This window comes from Ursus americanus, chromosome 24, assembly GCF_024610735.1.
Source record: "Ursus americanus isolate L20-20 chromosome 24, mUrsAme1.1.p, whole genome shotgun sequence".
Taxonomy (NCBI): Eukaryota; Metazoa; Chordata; class Mammalia; order Carnivora; family Ursidae; genus Ursus; species Ursus americanus.
The window spans coordinates 16,102,423-16,123,084 of NC_142150.1; the positions used below are offsets into that span (position 1 = coordinate 16,102,423).

At 36.7% G+C, this 20,662-nt stretch overlaps 1 protein-coding gene across 6 annotated transcripts in view; it reads left to right on the plus strand.

Moving 5' to 3' along the window:
- Window positions 1–20,662, plus strand: part of LOC148107847 (uncharacterized) — a 638,616-nt gene that overhangs the window by 258,924 nt on the left and 359,030 nt on the right. For 2 of the 6 annotated variants that reach the window (XM_087855366.1, XM_087855367.1), the window contains exon 8: window positions 16,472–16,536. The exons of the other annotated variants lie outside the window; for them this stretch is intronic. In XM_087855366.1, coding sequence (XP_087711492.1) covers window positions 16,472–16,536 — 65 coding nt within the window. The remainder of the gene's footprint in view (window positions 1–16,471; window positions 16,537–20,662) is intronic. 6 annotated transcript variants of the gene reach the window in all.

A 20,662-nucleotide genomic window follows, 5' to 3' on the forward strand; every position in this document is an offset into this window, starting at 1 on the left:
ATGTCCAGTAGCAAGAGAAGTGTCTGGATTATATACAGTAACTAGAACAAAAAGCTGAGGTGGAATATTCTGAAAAACAGTTAAAGCATATCATCACTGAGTGGTAAGGAACACCAGAGTTTACGTTTCCCAGTTCTGTCTAAAATGACTTATAATAGAAATAGGATAAAGTGAGGCTCAGAGGGCGTACTGTTCCCAGAGGTTAGCTATCCGGTAAGTTGTTCAGCCTAGTGTGGAAAGTGGGCCTCTCAAGCATATGACCAAAACTTATTTTTCCATAGGTCCCTATTCCAAAAGGAAATGTGAAGTTTACCCGGCAAGATAAGACGTGCGTATAAATAACCAGAGTATAAAGTACAGTGTGGGAGATACAGATAGAGTGATATTATATGACTTCTTTTCAATGGAATCTCATAGAGGCTTTTATGAAGGAAATGGGATTTGTTATACTGAACTTCCATTCATGGCAAGGGAGCAATCTCTTTTGGCATAAAGCATGTTTCAGTACTTGAACCTCAGGGGAGATGGCATAAAGGTAAATATGTACCAAGGATGGCTCTGCTCTTTTTACTTTATTTATTTTATTTTTAAAGATTTTGTTGGCAGCTTAAGCTGAGTTCTGAGACTTCTACTTTACAAAAGTACTACTAGCTTAGCTGCATTTGGGACAATTTACTATGTGATAAAAATTGTCATTTGTAGATGCTTTTCCTGTCAGTAGAGACTAAGGATTTCATTACCACCCAAATGCCTGTCTCAGTGTAAAGGTCAGAGGCATGTTGGAGAAAATGCTCATATATTTAACTGTCACAAAATTGTTCTCTTCCCACAAACTCTAGAACAAGTACTCTCTGAGGGTTCGCCATTTATTGCACATAGAATGAATGTGGGCACTTGGTTATAGAAGATACTAACACTTTAAATTTGATGCATTTTTCATTGGTGGAAAGAGATGGAGAGAGAATTGTAATTTGCGCATTCTAGATGTTTATGGGAAAAAAAGAGTGGGCATGTGTGGGAAGTGAGAGGCAGGAACGGGACAAAATGTTTCTGCTCAGGTCATTTCCTGCCAACCTTTTTATTCAGCCCAACTCAGGCGATGGCACTTTGTGGAACTTAAATAATTAATAAGACTTCCCAACAGGACAACAAACCAACCTGAACCACGACAGAATGTTACAGGTTACTGTCTAGAGTAAGAGCAAATGTCTGCAGAGGGCTGTAATGACAAAATATAGGAGAGAGGGCTTAAAATGACATCAGTGAGATACTAAATAGAAGAGAAAGAAAGGAGTCAGCATGCTTTTGTCAGGATATCCTCTTTGTGCTGGGATAGTTTGGATTTTAGGTAATCAGAACAAATAGAAACACTTATTAGGCACCTAGATGTTACAGAAGCAATGTAGCCCCTTCAACTCTCCTAGGGTTCCGTTTTCATATGGCATAGGCATCCTGGACCTAGCTGGGCGCCATACCAAGCTGTGCTTTATTTTGCTGTTTTTCCTCAAGTTTTTTTGAACAAGTGTCCTTTGGGTGGAAGGGGCATAGGCCTATAAATTTAGCTTCATGTACACAGTAATAAAGGGGATAATTAATAATTTGGGGATATCTCTTAATATTTTTCTATATGTACAATAGAATTCAGTTATTCCAGGAATTGCTTCCTGGAGCAAAACAAGGAAAAAGGCTGAACCAGTTGGAAAATGACCTTGATGTTGAGCTAAAAATATGGATTCAGATTTGGAGATAATAAAAGCATTATCCAAAAACAGAAAGTAAGTTAGTGGCTGCAAGTACATCAAGCAAAAGGACACTATTATCTGGAATCAGGATAACTAAGTCCTGAATTTCAAATTCGGTGCTATAGATAAGAAGAGAGGAGGATTCTGGATAGGCAAAGGTCAACCGTTGATGAGCATTGATGAACACCCCCCGCCCCCACACAGCCACATGTGGTGCAAACACCTTTTAAAGCTTGAGATTCTTCTACATGATTCACTTTGTAAATCAATTAGTAATATGGGAGATGACTATTTTCTTGTCTTAAGTTTCTATCAAACATTACCATTCAATCATATTAATGTGGACTTTAACATCTGTATTAGTCTCTTGTAGCTGCTATAACAGGTTACCACAGATTTATGGCTTAAAAATATGTTTATTATCTTTCAGTTCCAGAAGTCACTGAGCTAAAGTGAAGGTGTCAACAGGGCTGTGTCCCATCTGGAGGCTCTAGGAGAGAATTTGTTTCTTTGCCATTTTTCATCGTCTAGAGATTAATTGCATTTCTTGACGCTTAAACTCTTCCCTGGTCTTCAAAGCCAGCAGCATTAGCATCTTCAAGTCTGCCTTTGACCCTTCCTTTTCTAACACCCTCTTCCACTTTAAAGGACCCTTGTGATTATATTGAGTGTACCTGGGTAATTTAGGATAATCTGCTTATTCTAAGGTCAATTAATAATCTTAATTCCATCTGCAAATTTAACAGCCACCTCCCCTTGCTATGTAGCATTACATATTCATAGGTCTCAGGCATGAAAACATGAACATCTTTGGAGAGGGTCATTATCCTGCCTACCACAACATCTAATTAAGTATTAAATTAAAATACGTACATACAGAGTATTTTCAACTTAAAGTTATCTTGACAAAAGGGACTACATCATCCAAGTTTCAGAATGTGTACAGATGTGATGTTGCTGTATGATTCTAAAACTTTAATCTGCCATTCCATCAACCAATTAAACTGCATCTACCTCTTTTTCAAAAATATGCCCGATTTTCCTGGAATACCTTCTGAATTCACTAGTTTTGAATGTTTTCTTAAAAGAGATTTTGATTCTCATAGATGAAATTTGATTGCTTTAGTAATTTTAAATTGATGTCCTCACTCCTCCCCGCGCCTTGTCCCTCTACCTTCTCATATTCAACAAGGGCACCATGTCTCAGATACTCTGCTAGGTACAGGATATTTAAAGGTGGATAGAACTCATAGTCACTACTGCTTAAATAGGATCTGAAGAGAAGACAGGAGAAGAGGACATAAAATTAAAAAGGAAGAGTGTGGTCTAAAGTAAAATACTATGAATGGTTAAATCAGAAATACTAACTCTGGTGAGTAAGGTCAGAAAATCACTATAAATATGAACTGTGGATATGATGAGTAAGGGTAAGGGGTGGGGGTGGCATCTCAGAAAGAAAGAGCAAGTGGAGAGGAAGACCCACATGTCTCTTTTGCTCTTGTCATTTTTCCTGGAATGTCCCTCCACCTTCTGCCGTATCTGATCCTTCTCTAGTCCTGTCCCCATTTTCAAGCCATCTGTCAAATCTCTATTCCTGTTTTATTGGAAGAATAAGATAAGGACACAGTAAATGCTTGCTGTATGATGCATAAGCTCCTTATAATTTCCCTTCCTTACTTCTCCAGATAAATTTTTTAAAGATTTATTTATTTATTGGAGAGAGAGAGAGCACAGAGGGAGAGGCAGAGGAAGAGGGAGAGAGATTGTCTCAAGCAGACTCCCTGCTGAGCACAGAGCCCCACTGGGGGCTTGAGCTCACACCCCTGAGATCATGACCTGAGCTGAAATCAAGAGTCAGATGCTTAACCAACTGAGCCACTCAGGCACCCCTCCAGATAAATTTCTTAACTACTTGCCCACATAAACCTAAATTCTAGATATTCCAGGTTTTATTACATATCGCATATGGAATCCATTGTGTAATGGGAACAGAAGAGACTAGAGAATCAGAAGTACTTTAGTGTGACCCCTAAAACAATCATTAACAAAACATGTGACTTGAATGAGTTGCTTTATTGTTCTCAACCCTATGTAGCAGGGAAGTGGTGAAGTTAATATAACATGTGACTGATTTATTGAGTAGGCTGAACATGGTGTGGTTCAATCAGAAAACGATCTTATTTTTCTACAGTCTTCAAACATGTTCTGTTGTACTTCCTTTGTTCCAACAATATTTAGTAATATTTTAAAGCTTTAGATCATTTTAATAAGAATAAATTCCATTTTGGTCCTAACGATTAAATTTCAGGTATCTAAAAGGTTTCATCTAGACTTAACTATAAATTGGAAACTTCAGTCTCAATTCTATTACATCTATATTCTAAAGATAGAATGGCTTCTCCTTTCAATATTCCTCAATATTTCTTTCCTCCTCTGTCTCCCCACTTTTTAACCCTTCAAATCCTGTAGGATTAAGAAGAAGAGGAAGTAAAGGTTAAAGTTAATTTTATTTATCTCATCCTGTTTGAAGTTCTATCTTGGCATATGCTACTTGTCATTCCCTCTGTTTTTGGCAAATGTTCAAATGCTCATGTTTTTGTAAATCACAAATGTGTGGGTTAGATGAATGCTCATCACAGACTTCCAAACTAGGTAGTTGCTGATATGAGTTTATTGAATCAACTAACCAGTTCACCTCTTGTTCCACTAGACCACCCCAAGATTTTATAATATCCTTTGTCTTGGGTAGGCTCAATAATATAGCTCAATATCTTTGGCACACTCCATCTGGCCCAAAGAGACTTCTTCCTCTTTCCTTGACAAATGTGGACATGCACGATCATTCTGCTGCTTCCTTCTCCTCTTGTCTTGTAATCCAAAGCCTCTGTAGTAATCTTCCCACCTTCAGAATTTTCTGATGGAAAGTAGGTATTAATCTTCATTAGGACAAAACTCTGTAGGATATGTTAAGAGCCTATGATGTTTCTTTCTGCATGGTACTCATTACAGCACTGAGCCTATGGATTTTTCTAGGTCATCAAGCATACAGCCTTGGAGGGGGATGTCCATCTTTCCATTTTTCAGGCATTTTAGATGTTTGTGAGTTTTCATCCTAGTACTTGGGTCTCTTGGCTGGTATGCATTATAGAACTGCCTACCTCTCTCTCGCACTAGGGAGAAAAAATGGACACACTCCCCACTAGGCTGGCAACTCTGTTCCATAAGTGGGATAGAATGATAAGCTGATGGCTGAAGGGCTGGTGTGGCCACTTCTAGAGCACACAAGGTGACTATCTAATATGCCTACTTTACTGCTGCCTTGAGAACAGAGAGGGACTTATTTCCCATTGTCTATGGATGTGTAATTTAAGCTAAAGTGCTCAGAGAACAGTAAACATTCCATTTTACATCCAAGCTCAGATGTAAATTTCATATCACAGTGCCTGGCACATTATGGGGCTCAGTACCATTAGTCGGTATTTACTATCACAATTTTTATCATTCATTCATTCATTCATTCATTCATTCATTCATTTTTACTTGCAAAGGCTCAATTGGGCAATCTTGTAATGCAACTCTTTATATAAATTTTTAAGGGGGTATTAAAATAATATTTTGGCATTTTTTTAAAATGAGTAAGAAAGCTAAAAGAAGAAAAAAAAAGTAAATCTAAATTTTAAGAACTGCTTGGGGAAATGGAGAAAAGTAACACCTTTCTGCATTGAAATATTTCTTCTTCAGTACAGAGGACTGTGGGCCTCATTTACACGTGCCTTTTCCAGAAGCTAACTTGTAGCTCAGCTCACCTGCTTTTAGGAACAGGTTGATTTATTTTACCTTAGCATCCAGCTAGTGCATTTGAAATTGCTGATGAAAGGTACTGTCAAATCCCAGGTCTATTTTGATAATGACTTGTACTTGTAAGGCAATCTGCCCATTAGTGTAGAGAAGGAGAATTGGGACAGCACCTCACAAAACGATCTTTGAAACCAGCACGGAGTCCCAGCGTCTGCTGGGCAGGAATTTATATTCCTATAGCATTTTGACTCAGCACACAAATGTAGGATGTACGGGGGTGTTTGCGTTTGGTGCCAGATTGTTTGCCTACGCCAGAGGCTGTCCTAAGAGATTTGTTGTATCTGCCTTTCTTACAGATTGGAATTTAGGGACCTTTATTTAAATGGTAAGTTATAGCACAGAGTTTCTCTGCATTTTATCTATGGCTGCCAATATAATGACCCACCAATGATCATGACATATCAAAATGTTTCCAGTTGTCTGCAATTAGGTGAACTATAATCTGTCACTAACCTACTCTCGGTAAGGTACCCAACAATGGGACTACCAAACCAGAGGCTACTTGTGTATCGTAATATGTAATGAAAGCCTCCTCCATCTGTGCTACCAATTCTTACCCTTTATCCCGATAATGTACCTCAGGTTATGCAGTTGTATTGAGAAAATATAAAAACTATAATCTGGAGTAAATTAGGCATGACTTTAAATTTTAATTTGTGTGAATTTGAGTAAAAAATCCTACTTTTTCTGAACTACATTTTTAAAAGACCTCTATTCTAGTTTGCTATGAGGAAAAAAATGACATACAAGCAAAGGGCCTATAACACTACTTGGCATGCAAGAGGTGGTCAAGAACTATTAATTCTCTTCTCTGTTCAATGCTAACACTTGTTATTCTTGTAGCTAGAACTGCCACTGGAACATCAAAAAAAAATTTTTTTTTTACAGCAATTGTTTCAGTCTTCAATTTTGGGGAGCCAGCATTACCTTCAGCTGGCAGTGCCTCAGGGAGAGAAGAGGAGTTGGCTCCACTATTGTTTTCAGTTCTTGTGTAGTCTTACTTTGAGATGTGTGGAAGGAAGCCTGTTTCTCCTTTATAGTCTTTCTCATGTTAGGAATTTGTGTTCATGAGGAAACAACGTAAGTGGCTCTCTGTCTTCTCATGGTCAATTTTAATGACTGTGGACTCTGGGAAACAAACTGAGGGCTTCAGAGGGAAGGGGGGTGGGGGATTGGGATAGGCTGGTGATGGGTATTAAGGAGGGCACATATTGCATGGTGCACTGGCTGTTATATGCAAGTAATGAATCATGGAACATTGCATCAAGAACTGGGGATGTACTGTATGGTGACTAATATAACAAAATAAATATTATTTTAAAAAATGGTAAGGATTTCTGTTAGGGTTTGTTAGGATCACTCTTATCTTTTAAGATCTTTGGAAGATAGACATTTATGAACACTCAGTGGTTTAAGATTATGGTCCCCTACTCCTTTTTCCTAGCACCTGTTCATTTGGGGGCACAGTGAAGGGAAGAGCATGGATTGAGCCAAGTGGCCTGGGTGTGGCTTCCACTCTGGTGTTCATCTCAGTGACATCAGGCAAGTTACTCACCCATAGCAAACTTCTTCCAGTTCTTTGAACAGTCAGATTCTTTCCTGTCTTAGGTCCTCTGTCCCTTCTGTTCCTTTTCTGGTAACATCCACTGCCTCTCCTCTCCTGACTACTTCTCATTCTTCCAGGCTCAGCTTAAGGATTACTATTTCAAAGACACCTGTTTTAGGCTGTTCCCACCCCTCTCCCCTTTAGCGTTCATCACAGCTCTCTGGTTGCTTTCTTCACCTATCACAATTTGAATTAACATGTTTGTTTATTCACCCTCCCACCCTGCTACACTGGGACAAACTCCTTGAGGGCAGAAACTAGGTCAGTTGTCTCACTACCCTAAAGCCAATACCTCACAAAGTGACATACAGAAAGTGCTCAAAAAAATTAATTAAAGCAGGGAATAAATGTATTTCCCAGCCTCAGTTTCTTCATCTAGGAAGGGAATAATAATACTTGGTGCGAGATTTAAATGTGATAAAAATAGGAAAAATCTGGCAGAAAGTGTGACCATTATTGTTGTAAGTACATGAAATGAATTGTTCTATTGTAGTCCAATGATTGTGTAAATTGGGCAAATTTCTTAGCCCTTTGGGGTCACTTACCTCATCTTTAAAATGAGAGCATTGGGCTATTTCATTTGAAGAGTTCCCTTTATCTATATAATTCCCTGTTAGCAAAGAAAAAACTGTATCTGGATTTTTAAGCATATAAGACACCTTTTTGATTAAACAATTAAAGTGTTATGCTACAACATGCCTAAATATTTGAGTTATTATGTAGTGAGAACATGAAACTATTCCTTTTCCTCTGGGAAATTCATTACCACCCAAGAGAAAAGGAGAATATTTCACTGGTTATAATTCTGTGAGGCTTGCCAGCAATAAAAAGAGGAGCTGGAAATAACACGATTTCTCTGCTGTGATAAAACATGTATAAAATTCACTGCAAAATTAACAGCTTTTCCCATATATAAAAACTGCAACTGCTTCTCCCATATTTCTAGATTTTCTATTCTGAGGGAGGGAGTTGCTAGGATGTAATATTCTGATTTGATATATTTAATTAAAATTGTGGGCTTGCCTCAGAGGAATTACCAGGAAAACTCTCCTTTTGCAATGGTGACATGGTTCATCCCATTTCCAGGCATTGGAGAAGTTTTGTCTCCTTGCCCCAATGTGACTTCCTGTTGCCCTAGAGCATAATGCACTCCCCAATTTGCAGGGCTCGCTTCAAACTGCCAGCCTGATCCGGACAACATCCTTCTCAAGATGCTTGGGAAGAAGTGTTGCAAGAACAAGTAGACTCACTTGGGTCATTTTTCTTCTTTATTTTCTGTCATTCTGTGACTTGGTGCATTTTGCCTCTATTTTCTACAGTTCAGCAGCAATGATGATGACAACATCAAAAGCTAACTTTACTGAGGGTTAACTTTGTTTGCGGCACTGTTTAAATACTTCACATTTATTAACTTATTTACTCTCAGTGTTGTAGGAATTGTTTTCTTCCACCCTTTGCAGAGAAATAAAGAGATTAAATAACTCATTATGAATGATCAGTTATTAAGTAACAGAGCCAGGATTTGAATGCAGGTGGTATGGCTCCAGAGTCCATGCTTTTAATTATGTATTTATAAATGTCCACCATCACTATGAATCCTTATGATAAGCAACTTGTAAAATGACCCCCAGTGATACCTGACTTCTGGTATTCAACCCTTACGTAATTTCCTCCCCTTGTGTGAGGGCTATATCTAATACCTTGCTTAAAATAGAATAGCAAAAGTGATGAGATATCACTCCTGAGATCATGTTATAAAAGTCTGTGACTTCCATGTTATTCTCTTTCTCTGGCTTTTCCTTCTGATGAAGCAAATTGTCATGTTGTGAGCTGTCCTATGGAGAAGCCCACTTGGCAAAAAACTAACAGTGGCTTACAGCCAACAGCCATCAAGGAACTGAGGGTTTCAGTCCAATATCTAGTGAAGAACTAACTCTTGCCAACAACCATGTGAGTGAGCTTGGAAGTGGATCCTTCCCCAGTTGGGCCTAGTGAGGACTGCAGACTCAGCCAACACCTTAACTGTTCTCGCTTGTGAGAGATCCTGAGTTAGAGAACCCGGTTATTCTGTGCCTGGATTCATGACCATTCAAACGGTGTAATAATAGATGTTTCAAGTCACTAAGTTTTGGAGTGATTTATTATACAGTAATAGATAACTGATATAACACACAGGCAGGCTTATTATTCCTTCCTTCCTTCCTTCCTTCCTTCCTTCCTTCCTTCCTTCCTTCCCTCCCTCCTTCCTTCCTTCCTTCTTTTTATTAATGCTTGCTATGTGTCAGGCAATATTTTCACATACATTGTCTCATTTAATCCTCATTACGGTCCTGTGAGGGATATATATTAACGTCTGTTGCACAGGTCAGAAAACATTCTCCAAGGGTTTATGGAATCTCATGGCACATACATTGTAAAACCCATATATGTACCTAGGGCTCTGTTATCTTTTCATCTTTTATAAATTTATATCACTTCTTCCATAAATTATTCTGAAGTAATTCATTCCCCAGCCCCCTAATTCCGCAAATTTAATCATTTAATTAATTTAATTAAATTAATCATTTTCTGTCTGATACCTCTCTCTGCATCATGTAGAAAAATTACTAGTAATAGATAGCATTGTGGAGTGACTTTAATATGTCAGACAGTATGCTAAGAGTTATAAATATATACACATTATTTTATCTAATTCTCATAACAATAATGTGAAATAGGTTCTATCACTTCCCTATTTTGAAGACGAGGATACAAGATTATAAATGTTAAAAAACTCATTTATACTCACAAAGATAGAACAATTTGTGTTATACTTATTAGCTTTAATTGTAATTCACAAGCTTGATTTCCCCAATGGACTTTGAGCTCCAAAAGGGCTTGTATCTATGGAGACTATGGCACCTAGCACAGAGCCTTCCCATATGGATGGGGAATGAATGTTTATTGAGTTGAATTTAATTTTGACCTCAGCCCTCCATTCTGTGCATATGGACAGTCACATTTATTCAGAGCAATATCAATAACAAGAAAACGAATTCTGTACTTCATAAGGTCCTACTATATATATTATCTACATGATATATAAAGCGTATTTTTTGTTGTTGTTTTGGCAACAGGTTGCATTAAGATTTAGGAAAAATTGAGAGTTACAAAAATCTGGTATCATTGACTCCCATAACATCCTTGACTCGCATAGCATAGAATCACTAAAATCTCTTTTTCCCTCACAATTTGTATCATTATTTCACATCTTTTGCAACTAAAAGTGATGTACAGAGTAGCAAATTCTGAGAGTCTACAACATTTGTAATTATAAAGCAATTAAGTAAATACCTTCAACCTATTGCTTTCGCTCAAATAGTTGAAGGCAAGAAAACAGTATACAGAAAGAATTTCTAAACTAGGATTCAAACCAAAAGATATTTGGAAATTGAAATAATGAGGAAACCAGAAAACTCTTTAATCAAACTCCCATATTTCAGTAAATTGAATAATTAATACAGTTTATCTTGGAGGTTCTTACTGAATTGTTTATAATTGCTTCATAAGAATGTGATTTTTAAATTAACAACTTGATTAATTCATCTACTTAGTTAAGAAACATTTAATGAGTGCTTGCTATAGCAAGACACTGCTTTTGTAAACAATCATATAGAAATGAATGAAACATGGTCTCTGTGCCAAGGGTCTATCAGGATAGTGAAGTTAGATGTGAATATAAATAGTTACATTATGTATGTGTATATTTTAGGAACACAGACAAGGGAGTTTCTGCTTTCAATGATAGGGGCATATCAAAAAAATGTGGTATATAAAACTTTAATCAATTCATATGATTTCCATGTGATTCCATATTCTCTGGAATTTTCTTTAAATGAAGAAATATAATTATAGAAACTACCAAATAAATATAGACATGTTGGAAAGCTTTGCCTCTCCTATAACAAATTCCTAGCAGCTAATGAGTCACCCAGAAATATGGCACATTTAATGTTATATCTCTGTGTACTAACATTAGCACAGAATCACACCAGGAGCAGTAAGAATGTGAGAACCATAGGTATTTTGAACTCCCCAAATGCGTCTCAACTTCAGAAACACCTGTGCTAAAGAACTTTGTGCGTATCAGCTGTGATGACTCAAAGATTTTATAACTATGTGGGACTTCACATTGCCAGATTTTCTTCATTGTGATTCAGAGGCAACCTAGCTCTGCGCTATAAAATATAGACTTCGTGAAGTCCGAGTAGAATTACCCTTTTCCCTCAAGGAGCTTCTAATCTAAAGAATTATAAAACGGACTGATTTTTAGACTTTAAATTGTTCGGAGCCACATGGAGACTACATTTTAAAGCCAGAATCATACTGTCTTTTCTACCAAGTTCATTTTATAAAAAATCCTGTAATATTCTTCAAAATAACGGAATCATTTTGTTAAATTAAGCAATAACCTTCACCTTTGTTTTACATACCACTATTCTTCCATTCTCTTTTGAAACACAATATTTGAGTATTTAACCCTCCATTTCTCATTATCACTATTGTCTAACCCCCACCTTGTCTAGTGCCCTGTAACTCTGAAAGCTTTTTAACTTGCTGCATGGCGTTTGTGTTCTAAGTACTGCTGTCATTGTAGTTAACTTATACAAACAGCATAGCTTATACTGTGAACTTGTTGAGAACACCTTACTGCTTCTGAGACACACCATGTCCAAACTGGAACTCATGATCTGCTTTTCTTTCTCATTCCTCACGTTGGTTTTCACCCACTCTATAGTCTAGTCCCTCAGGATGAAATACCTGTGGTTGTCTTAGATTCTTCTTTCAGTCTCTCTGTTCTATTCTCATAAAATCCTGTCAATTCTTTTTCAAAGATGTTTCTCCTTTTCACTGTTTCTCTTCTTCTTTAGTTCTTGTCACAGCTGTATTCTTTCCGGTTTTTCATACTCCACTCTCTTTCCTTTAGGAACAACCATATATATACCCTTAGATGATCTTGCTACATCACTCACTTTTTCTGTTTATTATTTATTTTGGCAAGGTACACAATGGATTGCAACTGCATCTCATTCAGCCTTTTCCCCCCTTCAGTATATTTATTACCTTTATTATGAGCGTTTTGCCTATTCATAGAAAAAGTGGAAAGTATTGACATGCTAAAATATAGGCAAACTGTCCTTTTCATTCCTTGTAATATTAGTTGCCCCATGGAGAATATGAAATAACTACATTTAAATTTAACGCTCTTTTATATATCTCTGAAAAGCTTTGTATACTTCTTCATGAAGACCTTACATATTTCTTCTGTGTGGTGTTTCTAGATTGTATTTTACAGCTATTGTAACTAAAATCTTTTTTCCTTCATATTTCCTAACTGGTTACCATTTTTTTAATATAAAAAAAGTAAATATTTGTTAATTTAAAAATATTCTTATTCAACTCTCTGATTCTAGGAATTTTCAGCTTATTTTATTGGAATTTATGGTCACATAATGTTATCATCTTCAAAAAATGGTAATTGTCCTACCTCTTTAACATTGTCTAGATTTGGGATAGGACTTCCAGGAAAATGCTAAGTAATAGTGGAAATAGTCTACATCATTGTCTTGCTTTTGCTGTCAGTGGGAATGTTTCCAATGTTTCATTAAGTATCATGCTAGGTATTGTTTTATGATATCATGTTCATTAGTAAGTGTCCTATTCTTTGCTTCCTAAGAGTCTTAGTGAGGAGCAGGTGTTTTATTTTTATCAAATACCTTTTTGCTATCACCCGAAGGGGGAAATATATTTTTTCCCTTTTACTTAATTTTGCAATGTAATCTTTAAGAAATCTCCTAATGTAAAGTGAGTGTTCATCACCTCCACCAGCTTGTGGGTATGATTTAAGATATATTAATAATCTAAACGTTGATGGCTTATTGATCAGGAATCCTCCTCCATTAGTAGTTCTAAATCTGATACTAGCCTACCCCAAATCTTAGTAATTTCTTGTTTCCAGAAGGTTTTTAATAGGTATTCAGAGAGAAAATGTCAGGACCTTCTCATAACTTGCTGTAACATGAGAAGCTTAATAAGAATTTGTTCAATAGTGAAGTTTTTCCCATATATAAGATTTTAAAAAGAATATTATTTTTCTTTTATGTTATTAAATATACCTTAGATTTCAGGTATGTTTTCTTTCTGTTTTTAAGGCAACATTTTGCCAGCATAGTGTACTTTAAAATTTGCCTTCTAGACTTTTATTTTTAAATTCTGGCTTTATAATGGTATGGCTAGATAAATTATTATGTAAAATTTCTAATTTAGGTGATCAATTAAAATTTATTTGAGGCCTACTTTATTTTCTAAATTTTCTAAAAATAAATGTGATATACATTCATATATATTTTGTTATAGTAAAAAACTCATAACATGAAATCAACTCTTAAATTTTGTTTTAAATTTTTAACTCTTAAATTTTATATAGTACTGTATTGTTATCTGTATGCAAATTGTTATACAGTAGATCTCTAGAACTTTTTCACGTTGGATATCTGAAACTCTGTATCTATTGAACAACGATTCCCCATTTCCTCCTCCATACCTTGGTACCACTATTCTACTTTCTTATTCTATGGGTTTGACTAGCTACCGTACATAAGCGAAATTATGCCATATTTGTTCTTCTGTGACTGCCTGTTTTACTTAGCATAATGTCTTCAGTGTTCATCCATGTTGTAGCATATGACAGGAATGCCTTCTTTTTTATGACTAATATTTCACTGTATATATAAAAACTTCCTATTCCTTTTTCATCTGATGATGGACATTTAGGTGTTTTTACCTCTTTGCTAACACTACAATGAACACGGGAGTGCAAATATCATTTTGAGATTCTCTTTTCAATACATTTGGATAAATAACCAGAAGTAGAACTGTTGTATCCTACAACAGTCCTATTTTTAATTTTTTGAGTAAACTCCATATTGTTTTTCATAGTGGCTGCATAATTTTTTCATTCCTCCTAACAGTATACAAGACTTCTGATTTTTCCTCATCTTTGCCAATCCTTTTTTGGGCGGGTTTTGTTTGCATGTTTGTTTTGTTTTTTGACAATAGCCGTTATACCATTTGTGAGCTGATATCTCATTATGGTTTTGATTTGCATTTCCCTGATGGTTAATGGTGATCATCTTTTCTTGTTTGCCATTTTTAAGTCTTTGGAGAAATGTCTATTCAAATCCTTTGCTCATTTTTCAATTGGATTATGTATGTATGTATTTTGCTAATGAGTTGTCAGAACTCTTTATATATTTTGGAAATAATCCCTTATAAAATATATGGTTTGCATATATTTTCACTTATCCTTAAGGTTGATTTTTCACTCTATTATCTCCTTTGCTGTGTGGACGCTTTTTAGTTTGATGTAGTCCCCCTTATCTATTTTTGTTTTTGTTATCTATGCTTTTTGTGTCATATTCAAGAAATCATCCCCAAGACCAATGTTGTGAAGATGTCCCTCTGTGTTTTCTTTTAGGAGTTTTACGGTTTCAGGTCTTACATTTAAATCTTTAATCCATTTTGAGTGGATTTTTGTTTACGGTGTGAGATAAAAGTTAAATTTCTTTCTTTCTTTCTCTTGCTTTGCGCCTCCCTCCCTCTTTCTCTCCCTCTCTTTCTTTCTTGCTTTCTTTCTTCCCCCCTCTTCCTTCCTCACTTCCTTATCTTTTTTTTTTCATGTGGATATTCAGTTTTCCCAGGACCATTTTATTTTAAAGAGACTATCCTTTCCCCATTGGAAAATCTTTGCACCTGTGTCCAAAACTTTTGTTGTTGCTGATAGTGTTTTTAATCTATGAGAGCTGGCAGAGTTGTCATAGAATGAGAAACATCTGGGTGCTCAGGTGCCAGTGCCAAAGTCCCCCCCTCCCAGACTTTCAGAAGGAGTTAAGCTCAAACCACCTGTCAGGCAGTCCCTAATGCTGGTGGACTCCTTGACCCGTGCCAATCAGTCAAGGTGGGGCTGCCCCTCGTGCAGAATCCCAGCCAGGTGGAGGGGATGTGCTCTGGCTCAAAAGCTGAGCGTGGAGGGACTGCTGGAAGCCGGAAGAAGTCAGTAAAGTGCGCATGCGGGCTGCAAATTTATAGCTTTCCAAGAGCGAGAGGGACTGTGGAAGCTGTATGGGCTTTTGGTGCAGAATACTAGGGCCTCAATCTGACCTCTGTCAAAGTCCAAGGCCACAGCAACTCAGACACTCCCATTCTACTATCCCCAGGACCAGCCGTTTTTCCTGGGAGCTTCAAGGTATCGAAAATTCATTTCGGGAGGCTATCTCTACCTATTCTTCGAGCATTTGCCTTGAAAGGCATTACTCAGGTCATTACTCTGTTTCTGACTTAGCCCATCTAGAAGCAGTGTTGGGGAAGCTGGCTTCTTAATGTTCTCCATCAGAAAACATTTCCTTCGAATACCGTCTGATGTGGGTGCGTGGGTGGGTCGGGGATGGGGCCTAGTCTGGGTGGATGGAGTATAAGATTTCCCAAGAAAGCAAACAGGGAGCGATTAGAGCCTGCAGGGTGTGCTCTGTGACTTGGGAACCTACGTTGTTTGTCCGTATTTCTGGGCTCTATTGTGTTACATTTATTTGTCCGTTTTTATGTCAATGCTGTATCTTTTTGATTGCTGCAGCTTTGTAATATATCTTGAAGTCAGGAACATAGGGTGCAAGCCATGCTTTTCACCTGCCAACTCCCTCCCTCGCCCCCCCCCACCCCCCATGCCCCTATCAGAGGCCTCTGAACTGTACCACCTCTGTCTGCTGTGCCATTGGTCCTGAAGCATAGCCGCAAATCTCCCAGCTCCCTTTTGTTCTCTGTGGCCCCAGGCACCTGGAGTATGCCGGGTCCTGTAAGCGCATTGGGATTCACACACACACACACACACACACACACACACACACACACACACAAAACCCAGTTCCTTGTGGCAGTCCTCTGAAAAGCTAGAATACTAGATGCATGTTCCTTTTCTTTCTCTTTTCAGGGAGAAGCTAGGCATTGGGGATTTCTCTTGCCCTTTATGAGCTGAGTTAGGGGGGAGAGTCTATGGCCAGTGAGCTTGTGCTTGTCCAAATTGTCATTTTTGTTCTCGGCAACTCCCAACCCAACACCTTTTCCTATTAGGGCTTAGATTCGGGCAAAACAGAAACCAGTCCCTTGGGCAGCTCCCGGACTCCCAAATGTCTGAAGGTTGCATGTATACCTTAGCCTTCCTTTTCCTCCCCAGGGAGAAACCCAGAACTCCGAGTTTTCTCCTGATTGTGCCACACCGAGCCAAGGGCAAGGACGATGGTGAGTGCCACAAATTTTCCTACCAGTTTCAATACAGCTAGTTTTGCCCTCATCTGGGGTGCAGGTACCTCTTAATTGTTTCTGGATATGTCACAAAGGGAATTTGTCAATGTATTGTTGTTAAGTGTTTCCTTGGGGAACGGAGGGGTTGGGGCTTCTTATCCTGCCATCTTGTTGACATTCTGTAGTTCGTTTTTAGGGTACAAAATTCAGTAATATGATTTAAATTGATATTTAAATCTTCTGTCTTTGTATTTTTCAAATATTTTCTCTGGAAATCGACAAGAGAATTATGTTAAATTCTACCTCAGAGATTAAGTTGTTTCTGCTTGTATTTCAAGCTATTTTTGGTGTGTATATTTCAAAGTTGTGGGATTTTTTAAACTTCATTAAAGTCTGTGAATTTATAGAATACTAAAGAATAGAAGTGATCCCTGTAAAAAGTTTGTTAACCTTAGATTGTAAGAACTTTGCCTTAGAGTCTCCTAATTTAATATATACATTTCAACCTCTGCTTTATTTTGTTTGCTTGAAACATATTCTTTTATTTTTAACCATTCTGTATGACAATGTTAGCTGCTCTTCTTCAGATTATTTTTGACCTAATTAAAATCTATCTTTTAATAGAAGAGTTTAAATCAACTGTATTAAAATCATAATTATATACTTTAAATATTATATATCTTGAAATATTTTTAATATTCTCAATGACTTGAGAAATGTATCTTATGGTTGCAATTATACAATTACAAATACAACTAAGGCGTTTTCCTTTGCTTTCAAAACATTTCCTAATCATTAAAGCCCCAAGTTTAACATTCCCTATTTCTGTTCTACAGAAAACAAGAGTCTGATAGAATTGTGCTTTGTTCACATTTCATCTTTACAACATTAGTTTGTATCCTCCTGTGATTTTTAAAATTGTTCCCTTCTTAATTTTACCACATTCGACAGTTGAGTGTTTTATTTAAATTAAAAACAATCACTTAGCATCAATTCTAACTACTTTTACTGCTCATTCCATTCCCTTTAGTTCAAAAATTTCTATTTTCAAATACTTAATTTCTGGGCCATGTGGAGTCTATCATCAAGAAGGGTAAATTGGTATATATTTCTTAGTCCTTGTTTAATGTCTTTCTCCTGTCTTCACATTTAAGTCAAATAGACTGACTTTATCTCCTTTTTCTCTTCTAAATCTCCATTTTTTAATAGTTATGTAGTGCCGTTTTATCCCCATATCATATTGCAGAAGGACCTGGGGAAATATGACGTTTGTTCTTGTATATTCTATTTTTTTTGAAGTTAGATATTAGATTTTTTTATATTTTATTTTGTGTATATTCAATTACTTAATTTTAACTTCCTCATTATTTTCATCAACTCCAGTTTTTTTAATATTTTGATTCCAGTAAACAGTGTTCGATTAGTTTCAAGTGTACAATATAATGATTCAACAATTCTGTTACTCAGTGCTAATGAAGAGTACCCTTAATCACCTTCACCTGTTTCACCCATCCCACCCACCCACTCCCCTCCCCTCCCGTAATTATCAGTTTGTTCTCTACAGTTGAGAGTCTGTTTTTTTGGTTTGTTTCTTTTTTTCTGTTTGCTTGTTTTGCTTCTTAAATTCTATGTGTGAGTGAAATCATATGGTATTCAGTTTTCTCGGACTAATTTCACTTAGCATTATACTCTCTACCTCCATCCATGTTGTTATAAATGGCAGATTTCATTCTTTTTATGACTAAGTGATATTCCATTGTGCATATGTATCTCACTTCTTCTTTATCCATTCATCTATTGAGGGACACTTGGGCTGCTTCCATAATTTGGCTATCGTAAATACTGCAATAAACATGGTGCATATATCTTTTGAATTAGTGTTTTCATATTCTTTGGGTAAATACTCAGTAGTGGAATTACTGTATCATATAGTAATTCTGTTTTTAACTTTTTGAGGAGACTTCATACTGTTTTCCACAGTGGCTGCACCAGTTTACCTTTCTGCCAACAGTGCAAGAGTGTTCGTTTTTCTTCACATCTCCACCAACACTTATTTCTTGTATTTTTGATTTTAGCCATTCTGACAGGTGTGAGGTGATATCTCATTGTGGTCTTGATTTATATTTATCTGAGTGAGGTTGAGGAACTTTTCATGAGTCTGTTGGTAATCTGTATGTCTTCTTTGGAGAAGTGTCGGCTGCCCAATTTTAAATTGATTCCAGCTGTTATTCTATTCCATTTTATTTTCAACACCTGTTTTCATGACTTTCTGATGCTCTTTCAAAAAGTCATGGGGGTGGAGGCTAGCTGGGTGGTGGGTATTAAGGAGGGCATGTATTGCATGGAGCACTGGGTGTTATACGCAAACAGTGAATCAGGGAACACTACATCAAAAACTAATGATGTACTGTATGGTGACTAACATAACATAATAAAAAATAAAAAAAGTCATGTCTTGCCCCACATTGCTGGATCTTTTATGTTAAATTTGGCCTAGCTTCCACATGTAGAAATTCTTCTTGGTCCACATTTTATACCCAGTTGATGGGTGAATCACCTTCCAACAGACACAGTTAGATGAGAAGTTCTTGTGCAGTACTAGCCTATGTCTGCTTTTTCCCCTGTTCCATAGTGTGGTTCTTCAGAACTTTGAAAGAGATGGTGCATGTAGGGAAAATCGACTAGAATCCTAAGTATATAATACTTCTCCATGCTGTCTTTTCTATATCCCCCAAGTAAAGTGTAGTCCTTTACTTCTAGATTCCACACCTCCTAGGGTGTCATATTCCCAGAAAAGAAACAACAACAACAACAACAAAAAACCCCACTTTCAATAGCTTTCTTGGTGTTGAAATATCCATCTGAATGTAGAAAGTAAGATACTGTGACAGATGGGATGTGGCAATTTTTCTGGATACACACCTTGTTTTTTTTTTTTTTTTGAACCAGTGGAGAAGAAGATAGAAGCAAAGAATATTCTTGACTACTTTTGCAGTATTGGTGGGTTATTTATTCCCCCTTTCAGGAAAATATTCCATTTCTGTAATTGATAGAAATTTCCCTAGATTTTAACAATAATTGATCAAACTTCTGTCTTGCTATGAGATTTTGCTTGTGTTTTTACAATCTTAATATAAATATTAGTAGGAAATTGAGACTGGCTCTGTTTTGGAGAACTAGCCAGTTACTTTTATACATCTCTCATAATGTAATAATTGTGAAGATCATGGTCTTCTATAAAGTAAACTCATTTGCCCTTATCAAGTAATGCTTTTCACTGTTCCCCAGTAAAAAACTTAATGCAGCAATGAGGAGAGACACTTATGGTATGATGTATCTTCCTGCTTTTCTCATCTGTATCGCACTAATCCATCAAGGGTCAAATGACGTATCATGATGAGGGTTTTCTTCACTGAACTCTCAAAATGTATTCTTGATCACTCACATTGAATGCTCTAAAGTTATTTTTGTCTTCTGTTTCAAAAGTATCTTGATTCCATGACTGGAATTCTTTGGCAATAGGACATCTGTATCATGCAATATTAAGTATTCTTTGACTATGCTCAGAAAATTGCAGTAGACTTTGAGGGATATTTAAAATAAACTCTCTCTGGAACTGGAACTTTTTAAAGTATCCAATAAATTCTTTGTAGGTATCTCCACAAAGACTCAAATCACTGTGCTGTAGGATCACAAATTACACATTCCATGTGATGTTATAGAATCAAGGAGAGAGAAATAGCATTTTCTGGTATTAATCTGGCAGTGGCCTTAATGATGTATGAGGCAGACAAAGGGTTCAGAAGTATTTATGGACTGATTAGTGAGAAAGTACCCTCATCAGCTGTTTGCAACATCCTAGGCACATGTTTATGGACGAAAAAAAAAAAATCTTTAAAAATCACTGAAGAAAAGATGAAAAAATGAGATAGGAGTTGACAATTTACTAGATTTATGAAGGGCAGAAATGATTGTGTTTCTGGGGTAACCTATTTCAGATGTAAAGGCAACCAAGCTGCTAGCTGCAATATGTTTTCATCACAACGAGCTTTGCCTGCTTACTAAAACCTCATAATGAGGCTGTCCAATTAAGGGGATAAAATGATGCTGAGTCATGTTTGAA